The sequence below is a fragment of the Ipomoea triloba genome, chromosome 7, assembly GCF_003576645.1.
Source record: "Ipomoea triloba cultivar NCNSP0323 chromosome 7, ASM357664v1".
Taxonomy (NCBI): Eukaryota; Viridiplantae; Streptophyta; class Magnoliopsida; order Solanales; family Convolvulaceae; genus Ipomoea; species Ipomoea triloba.
The window spans coordinates 22,310,292-22,320,707 of NC_044922.1; the positions used below are offsets into that span (position 1 = coordinate 22,310,292).

General features: G+C 34.0%; 1 protein-coding gene and 1 pseudogene across 2 annotated transcripts in view; one reads left to right on the forward strand and one right to left on the reverse strand.

The window, feature by feature from the left end:
- The window catches only part of LOC116026017 (peroxisomal membrane protein 13-like), a 3,923-nt gene extending 2,050 nt beyond the window's left edge, over positions 1-1,873 (forward strand). Inside the window, exons 3-5 of one of the 2 annotated variants that reach the window (XM_031267455.1) lie at positions 368-657; positions 1,038-1,130; positions 1,270-1,873. In XM_031267455.1, coding sequence (XP_031123315.1) covers positions 368-657; positions 1,038-1,130; positions 1,270-1,482 — 596 coding nt within the window. In that variant the 3' untranslated portion in view covers positions 1,483-1,873. The remainder of the gene's footprint in view (positions 1-367; positions 658-1,037; positions 1,131-1,269) is intronic. The other variant, XM_031267456.1, reaches the window with a different exon arrangement.
- A 2,405-nt stretch (positions 1,874-4,278) lies between these two features.
- Positions 4,279-8,065, reverse strand: LOC116025877 (annotated as a pseudogene).
- Positions 8,066-10,416: the final 2,351 nt, after the last annotated feature.

Sequence of the window (10,416 nt, forward strand, 5' to 3'; positions counted from 1 at the left end):
TTTTTTTTTTTTTTTTTTTTTTTTTTTTTTTTTTTTTTTTTACCCCCTTTTCTACTTGGCATTAACCCCCCACCCCAAAGAAAAATCACTATTGTTGCTCTTATTTTCCAACTTTTCTGTTAAGAAATTGTGAAATCTCGTGTTGAATATAGTGTGGAAGAGTGGAAATGCTAATTAATTTTATGAAAAACTTGTTCCTTAACTTCCCAATCTCTATAGATTATGAATTTGCTTATTCTTTCCTTATTGGCATTGTGTTATGCACAAGTACTTTTTGTATTATTGAGTATCAACTTGGAAAAGATGTTAGATCAACCTTAGCTATGTGCAGACTAGATTGTTAATTGCCTTAGTGTTTCCAATGCAGGTTATGGTTCTGGTTTAAACTATAATTCTGGTTATGGAACAGGAATAAATGGTTCATATGGAATGGGAATGTATAGTGGTGGATTGTATGGGAACAACATGTATAGAGGAGGTTATGGTGGGCTGTATGGAGGTGGGATGTATGGTGGTGGAATGTACAACAGTGGCATCGGAGGCCCAATGGGTGGGTATGGAATGGGCATGGGGGCCCCATATGGAGAACAAGATCCAAACAATCCATTTGGTGCTCCATCATCTCCACCCGGCTTCTGGATTTCCTTGATGAGAGTGGTATGCCCTAATGCCCCTTCATCTCCGTTAGTTTTCTTTCTGTTTTGGATTTGTTATTAAATTGAGTATATGGGATTGCTGTTACCTTGTTAGGTTGGAATTAACTTCACCAATACTGCATATGTTAATAGTAATCTTATTTTGTGGGAAAGGATCATCTGTAAGTTTTGTTAAAGCCACTAGTATTCCTTTTCGTAATGCTGTTCACTCTGATGTGGATGATCATTAAAAGGTGCTCGTGATATTTTCTAGAATTTCCACCACTCTCTTACCTACCCTCCGGTAAAAGAGTAGACTGCCAAATTACTGTGACGCTCTTACCCACTGTATTTAACCCCTTATGTATTCATCTAATATAATTTTCTTGGTAACAATTGCAGATGCAAGGTGTTGTAAATTTCTTTAGCCGAATTGCAATGTTGACAGACCAGAGTGTCCAGGCATGCCACGTGGGTATTACCGCACTTCTTCAGGTACCTTTTTGCAGATTAACCTTGTTCAATTCTTTCATCCTTGTGGTTTTGTATTCTAAATTTCTACACTTTCTGCTAGCATTTATTTCACATTGTTGTAAGAAATAGCTGCTTACACTCTCAAATATGTTGGTTGCAGCTGTTTGATCGTTCAGGATTATTGTACGGAGAAGTTGGAGGGCTAGCTAGATTTGTGCTGAGATTATTAGGAATCAAAACAAAGCCCAAGAAAGTTGAGCCCCCTAGTGCTGAAGGGCTCCCTGGCCCTCAGAGTCTTCATGGGAATCAACACTACATTGCGGGACCTAAGGCTGCTCCTAGTGGTGCCTGGGACAGTGTATGGGGTGAGTGATAATACAAGTAGAGTTAATGGGCGCCAATCACTCCCATTTTGCTTTGCTCCTATCCTCCTATAAGTGATTGCGGGCAGAGGTCTCTATGACAACAAAGAGTGCACAGGTAAAATGATGCTGCAATAACCTGTATAGAGTGCATAATTTCCCGGAATCTCTCATTTGGGGGAAAATGGGGTTTTGTTAAGTTGTTGATACAACTCCGGGTTGGTTATAAGACTTGAATGTTATAGATTCATGCCTCAGAAACCTTTCTAGACTAGTATAGGATGAGTTTTTTTTTTTTTGGCTTTATGCTTTGGCATGAAGAATTTAGTGCCAATGAGGCAACACAGTCGTTAATCCAGAAATTCATTCACACAGCAATAATAATGGTTCATATTTTGATTATTCTCTGTTGGACCAAAGGGAAAAAGAAAAGAAAACAAAACAAAACAGAAACCTCATTTCACTCTAAAAAGAAAAATACATCTGAAACTGTTTTTCAGCCTTCTGCCGTCAAATTGAACATGATCATTATGTATAACTGAAGAGAATATGCTAAAAATATAAATTATTTTTAAAAAAAATCTGAAGAGAAATGTGTTTACCAACTTAGTTGGGATTTGGTAAACAATAAAAAAGAGCAAATACCAATTTTGGTCCTACGACTATTAGCAAAATGATAATTTTGCTCCACATGTTTCATTTCTACCAATTTTGGTCCCATGACTATTGTTTTAGTACCAATTTTCATCCACGACTATTGTTTTAGTGTCAAAATTCATCGCGCCGGTCACCCATCCGTTTAAAACGTGCAAAAATTTAAAATTGTTAAGGGTATTTTCATCATTTTCAACTTAATATCCCAATTTGAGTTTGAATAAATGGATTTAAGTCCTAAAATTGATCAAAATTCGCAATTTTCCTTCTCATTTTACCTTAATTTGAGGATAAAAATTGTGAATTGTGATTGATCTTAGGGCTTAAATCTCTTTATTAATGCTCAAATTGGGATATTGAGTTGAAAAGGACGAAAATATCTTTAAAAATTTTAGATTTCGGCACGTTTTAAACATATAGGTGATCGGCGCGATGAATTTTGGCACTAAAACAGTAGTCGTGGGACCAAAATTGGTAGAAATGAAACATGTGGACCAAAATTGTCATTTTGCTAATAGTCGTGGGATCAAAATTGGTATTTGCTCGAATAAAAAAGAATGAACATAATGTAACATGCAACTAATGTTCCAAATAGCAAATAGATAAAGGGGTGTTTGGCTGATTGTATTAATTGGTTGTAGAAAAGTGTGTGATAAATTAACTGGTTGCTTTAACTGATTGTGTGTATTAACTAATTGTATGTAAAATGACCTATAAGGACATAAATATGTTGTGTTAATTCCTTAACTCTTTTTACATTTACTAGTGTTTTCACCCGTGCGATGCACGGAATGGATTTGTTATAACTGCATTGAGGAAGGAAGAAAATTTTATTACTGTATTTTATATAAAAGAAAATAGGCGTGTATAGGCTATTAGAAAAATAAATTTGCTCACCATTAAATTTCGAATGAACTGGATTAAATGTTGAAGAACCAACAGTTATTTGCAATACCGATTTCATCTTCTTAAAAAACATAAAATGATCAATATTTAGACGATTATCATAGAATGATTCGTATTTTAAATACACAACTATGAATGCATCTTCTATTTGTAATATTAAATCTTATATATTAATTGCATATATGTTATTTGGTTTGTTAATCACTTTAATATTTTTTAGAAATAATAAAATCAAATAGAATGAATTCCTTTTTTAGTCATACTGTTATTGAGGCATTGCCAATTTTAGTCCACCTTATTAATTTTTGTCACATTGTGACCACTGTTATTTAACGCTTGCCACTTTTAGTCCATCGTCAAATTCTCCGTCAAGTGGCCGTCCAAAATAGGAGGTTTTTTGTCTTTTCATATTTTGGTCCCCTCCTTTAAGCGTTTCGTTGGTTTCCTTTACCATTTGAGTTGAGAGTTGCGCCTCACGCAAGTGAGGCGCAACTCTCGCACCCAGGCTGCACACGCCTGCCTGGGAGCGTAAGTATTATTTATTTTTTTTTTTTTTAGTTTTTAATTTTGTTTTGTTTTTCTTTTCTTTTTTTCCTCCACTCCCATTTTTCCTTTCTTAATCACACTTATAAAAACTATTCAAAAATCACACCAAAATCTTCATTATTGAGGAAAGCCTTAAGCCAGTGAAACTCTGCTGGTCTTCTATTAATAATGTCTCCACACAGTCTGGTGGGGTAACCAAGCTCAAACATACGTTTGAATGCAGCAAGGAAGACTTGACCAATACAGCTGCCACTCTATTTAGCTCCCTATAAATGTTCTTCACCGTACCCCCACTTTAGTAAACTTTGGAATTCCCTGCGATAACATTCTGGTGAACTCTTTGTTCTTCCTAAGACATTCCAACAATGTATTCTTTGAATTATAATCTTCATGAATCCTTGCTCAGCAGCCCAGCCAAAACTCCCCATGCTTCTTCTGCTTCAAGCACACTACATTTGCCAAGTGATTTTACGAAGCCTACAATCCACCACCTACTTTTTAATTTTTTGACTTATTGTCCCAATAAATCAATGCAATAAATCATTTTATCGAACATTTAATAACTTATTGACCAATCAAACCAGCCAAACTTAATCAAACCATCCAAATTTTCGCTTGTCAACTATTTTCCAAATACTACCAAAGAATTAAAAATGAGATAAACTTCTAGCTAGGCATTTCTTGAACTCTGAAATTATAGGTTAAGCTCAAACCTTCTAATATGGTATGATAAATTTCAAGCTTTTGGAACAAATGATAATTACAATGTCAGGCAGCTTGAAAGAACAAAGATGAGATCACTTCCAAATATTAAGCAAGTGATAGGCTTCACAAATTAGTAGTAAGTTTGACAAATAACAACACTTAGATACAAAGTTGCAAAATCGTTAGTTCATCGTTCACTAGGGTTGCCACCCAATGGCTTCAAAAAAGTGTTTTTAGCTTCTCCGAAACCGCCAAAAACTTGAAGGTTTAATCATCCTCCTCAGCGTCGAAATCGTTGACCTTCACATCTGCATCCTCACCATACTGAATGCAGTTGTCAATCTGTGACAGGATGTACTGTATACTGCAAAAAGGGCATAATCTGTGAGTTTTGTGACAAAGCTTTCGGCAGTTGTATGAAGCATTGTAAACATAATATTAAAACTTCTTTTGAGGAAATTATTAAAACATAATAGTTCAACTTCTTCGAATGCCCAAGGAAACAAGCCATCAGAAGACTACATAAACACTTAGGAATACATCACCTGCTCTCTTTCCGCAAATCAAGCGGCATAAAGCTGACCATACTATACTGATCCACCTGATGCAACAAACTATGAAGTAATGAGAAACCCTAGTGCAAACCCATTTTTTGTTTTGAATTGAGAGAAACCCACAGCCACTACCCGAGGGTGTGTACTAAGTAAACCCCGCCTTGTGACCCTAGCCGGCAAAGAACCACGAGGTAAACCAACCTAGATTGCCCATAGCTGACCGGCTCAAATCAAAAGGGCTAGGATTCAAACTCGAGACCTTGTGGTTACAAGTTTGTATCCTTAACCAACTTGGTTGGGGTTACCACCAATGCAAACCCATTTGATTACACCAGACATGGATACAGATGCATTTGCAAATTGGCTAGCATTTATATTATCGTAACACAAAAAATACAAAGACAAAAACAGATTTTGTAAAATGGCTAGTCACTTGGTATATCTTAATTACACAAGTGTTTATGGGTATGCTAAGGATTATATGGAAAGCTGAAAGATAAGTTTTACCAGTCAGAATCCAATCATTAATTAGAAAATGACTCTTCATTCTTACCAATTCAATTAAAGATTTGTTAAGCTTTTGAAATTGTGGAGCCATGCGTTGATTCAGATCTGCCAATAGCAACTGAGGCTCTGGATTCAAGTAACTACAGGTAGAAAATAAGTTAAAGAACACTTTAAGTTTGTGACATGAGCAGTAATGATTACAGATATAAGCAACATCTGGGTGCAAAAGGACTAACTTGTCAATATCCTTTTTATTTGTCACAAGGTCCATTTTCGAGAGAATGTTGACATGAGGCAATTCAAGTTGAACCATTGCAGAGAGGGAAGCCATACAACCATTAATGAATTTGGTCACATCCGTGATAAACTGAAACATTACAACAGGATGCTTAATAATATAATGCGCATGAGCTACCTAAGGGCATCAATGGTATGTATAAGGAGAGGTGTATACCTGAGAATCAAGTAAGTAAACTACACAGACATTGAAATTCTTTCGCTTTAAATGTTCCACAAAATTCTTTAGCACAGGAACATGTGAGAAGAGTTCAATTTGACCTGTAAAACAGTTGCAATATTTGTAAACACAAATGATTGACCCCAAACAATAAAATGTCAGTGTAGGCAGGAAACACATTAGAGGCAAAAAGATCTATTTCAAAAAGAACTTATAAAAAAAGTTTTTCCAAATATATTTCTTTGTAATGATTTAGAAGGAATAAGGCTAATTTGAATATAAAATTTTCATTAAAAGATCCATGTCACTCCAATTGGGTCTTCTGAAGAAAAAGGAAATTGCTTGATTTGCTTCTTATCTACTCCGAAAAGCACTTTGTAAAAAAAATTGTTTGGCAAAGCTAATGGCTTCTTGGAGTATATAAGTAATACGCTTTAGGCCAAACAAGCACTTTTTTTCAATGAATTTTCATGGTAGAAATCATCACCCAGTAGCTACATGTAAGAATTTTCAGTTTTACATGATGTATATATACACATACATACATATTAAGTACCTGGACAGTCAAACTAGGTAGTCATCATCCATATAATTATCCAACTCCTCTGTTAGCCAGTCATCCAAATTTTCTTCAAGGTGTCTGGCATTCATGATTAAGGGTATGCATTTTTTGAAGGAACTATGATTAAGAAATTCTAGTGAAACAATGATAATGAATAATGAACTTTTTAAAAGACATCAACTAGATCTTAATTGCTCTAATGCAAACTCAAGAACCATAAAATCATGCTCTTATAATAGGAAAGGCTTAGAGGATACTCCATGCAATAAATAAGGCCACCATTAGGGCCTAGATGTAGTTCCTCCATAACATCATCCAGTGAAATCAGTTCCCTGATGTCTGCACCAAATAGAAACCCAATTTAAAATGTGTGTATTGCAATTCTAAATTAATTAGAAATCATACACTCCTACATACTCACCCATAGCCACTGGATAGTCAAAATTCTCTGCTGCAGGATCTAAGTTCACTATATGGATTGTTCGTCGTGTGGCTTCACAATGTCTATGCAAATTTGAGCAGTAAGTTGACTGCCACAAGCAAATGATTTCTACTATCAGTCCTTGATGCAACATGCTAACAAGTGGAAATTGTAAAGAGACATGAAATCAAATAAATATGTGTTGCATACTAAACAGTAAACACATGTAAAATAAGAAGCAACAAGGTTCACTAATCACCTTTCCACTGCCTGCAGGGCCAATAACCAGCTGTGCATAGCCCATTATCCTTAATCGTATGTCTTTGCTGAAGTTTTAAGATCAAGCGGAAATATAGTATCAGAGGAAATGGAATGATACCAAGCCCAGAAGCAAAATTGCAAAATACAAATGTTGCACACCAAAAACCAACCAGAAATAGCAAGCTTAGCACATCAGCATTTTCCATAAGAATTATCACAAGAAAAATAGCATCACAACATTATCTGAACTATACTAGGGGTGGGCATTTTGGTCTATGGTTCGGCTTTTTTGGTTTCGGTTTGTTCGGTTTTGAAAAAAATGAAACCATTCAGTTTAACAATGTAGTTCGGTTTGGTTTGAAAAAGTTCGGTTTCGGCTCATATTTGGTTTGGTTTGGTTTGTCCCACAGCCCCAAGCAACACTTCGATTGGCTTAGTTGTAGAATTTTGTTGGCAATTTGGCATGATGAAGAACCATCCATCTATTTTAAATTTACAACCAAAAAAAAAAAAAAATAGATTCACCATCACATATTCACATTATTACGTAATGCTTAATACCCATCTGCCATTAGTGAATTAGTGTATTACATATTCACATTATTACTTAATACAATAATTAAAAGTATTAGGCAGTAGCAGAACTGTAGTAGGCAAATTAGCAAATATGAGTAGGGAGCAAATATTATAAGGTTATTGGCTATGGCAAATTCAGTAGGCACTACGCAGCGTCTCAGCCGCCCAGCCATAGCCATCTGCCACAGCCGCAGCAACTATAGCAGTAGGCTGCAGCCCCTGCCCTCCAGCACAGCCACATCCATCTATCGCATCCCTAACCTAACAATACTATAATAGGATACTTGGATTATAGAATAAAGAAGAAGACTAACCATGCGGCGTTGGGCGTCCAACTTTTTCCGGAATTCCGGCGAACCTGCGAAGAAGACGGCTGCGACTCTGCGAGAATTTTGGCGAGGCTGCGTGATGCGTAGGGGTTGAGCACTTGAGCCGGTAGGGAGTACTGGAGGGGGTTTAGCCGTTTAAGAATTTAGGAAATTGAATTATTAAAATAAATAAGGGATAAGAGTCAAATAAGCCCTTCAGCGAAAGTGTAATTAAACCCTTAAATAGTTTGTCACTTTGTATATAAACATTTTTAAATAGTGGCTACATCCTATATACTAATTATTTTTGTTGTCAAGATTGATGATGATTTTGTCTTTAATCCAAGCAAGTCGATTGTAGAAAATGAAATGAATTGTAAATTTATATTAATTCTAATATATTTAAAGAATGCACTATAATGGATGGTGTCCCGGTTAGCACTCCCACATGGATGATGGGGGTAGGTTTGAGCCTCAATGGAGGCAACTGTTGACTCTTTGTACTTCAGTAGGTTGAGAAAGTAACTATGAACAGATACTACATTGTAACAGAGTCAATAGTACTAAAAAAAAAAAAGCACTATAAGTGTTTTACATACAAGATTAATGAATAGAGTTTTTTCACTTTTGGTCCTATGAGTTTAGTGCTTCCGTCAATTTAAGTACACAACTTTCATTTATGACATAAGTAGTGCTTGACTTTGATTTTTTTTCCACTTTTAGTCCTTGACTTTGATTTGTTTTTCACTTTTAGTCCTTTTGGCCATCCGAGCGACAACTTTTAATTGGAATCAACAAACTATTGTGCCATTAAAGGTAAAAGTGTCTTTTGATAAAATCCTAAATATATTTATAAATAAAATCAGAGAAAAAATAGGAAAAAGAAACGCTATTTGCTTGTTCTGCTTCGCTTTTTAAGTGACAACTTTTAATCAGAATCAACAAATTGTTGTGCCATTAAGGGTAAAATTGTCTATTGATAAATCCCTAAATACATTAAACGTTATTTACCCTTAATGGCACAACAGTTTGGCCGAAAGGACTAAAAGTGGAAAAAAAATCAAAGTCAAGGACTAAAAGTGGCAAAAAAATTAAAGTCAAGCACTACTTATGTCAGGAATGAAAGTCGTGTACCTAAATTGACGGATGCACTAAAGTCATAGGACCAAAAGTGGAAAAAAACTCTTAATGAATATTGCAACAATAACTATTTTTTAAATTTCTTCATTTTATGAATTTGAAAGATTGATTCCAGCAATGTTGTAGTCTCAACATCTTTTCAATGCATCAAGAGTATCACAATGCTCTATTGCCCTACATTGACATTTTTAATAATGAGTTTTAAATCAATTTATTGGGTTATATGAATGTTTCTTTGTCAACAAATCCTCTCTAAGTAGTTACTATGATTGGCTCCAAACTATTTTTTCCATGTTATTAACATAATACTTGGTAAATAAATATATAACATTATTTTGTAGTATAACTTTGATATTTAATTACAAGATAGTATAAAAAGAAAGCAATAAACAATGTAGTAAATATAATTAATTAATAACTTTGAAGGTAAATAATTAATCTTTACATTGTAGAAAATATAGACAATATCACTAATGAAATTATATCTCTTTCTAATTTTTTGATAATGATTCTTTTTTTTTTTTTGAATAAAGGCATTGTAGATATCGAATTATAAATTAAAGAAATGAATATTTATTATTTTTTTTGTTCTAATTACTAATTTATTTAATTTAATAAGAATAATAAAGTGGGTATTTACTTTTGAATTGAATAATATACTCTAACATATTCGTAGTATATGTTCAACAATATGCCAAATTTGATTAGGATGAGGTTCGAACCTAAGACTTTTTTTTATAGAAATTAATGGGTAAGTTAAAAGTTAATGGAATATTAACGGAGAAGTGAATATTTAACCGAAAATTTATTGGATAATCATATAATTAAGGATAAATTAAGAAATCTCAAAAAAAAAATATAAATATAAACAATCTGAACCATTCATTTGATTTAATAATTTGACCGTCATTTTTCTACTCATTATAGGCCTAACTTTATTTAATAATTTAACCGTCATTTTTTTTACGCATTATAGGCCTAACTTTCTTTGACTTTTGTTAGTATTTGTATAGTAGATATGGTAATGCTTATAGGAGGGAGAAATGTTTTAATTTCCGGCATTAGGTGGTGGTAGCTCCAAAACTTGTTAACCTAAATCCTCTGTGATGTGACTTTAAATTAATGGTACAAAAAATTATGAAGTGATATTTAAACTTTGACGAATTCTACTTATTAAATTAGTTTTTTGGATAAATTTTTCTTTTTAAATTGAAGTTGAGTATCTATTATTACAAACTAGTCCAATAGATGAGCACTAGTATGTATTTTGAGTTTCGACTTTCGAATTATAAGATAATTTGCCGAAAATAGTAGTATTTAATTAATGAGTGAACCCTTGATCTTATTT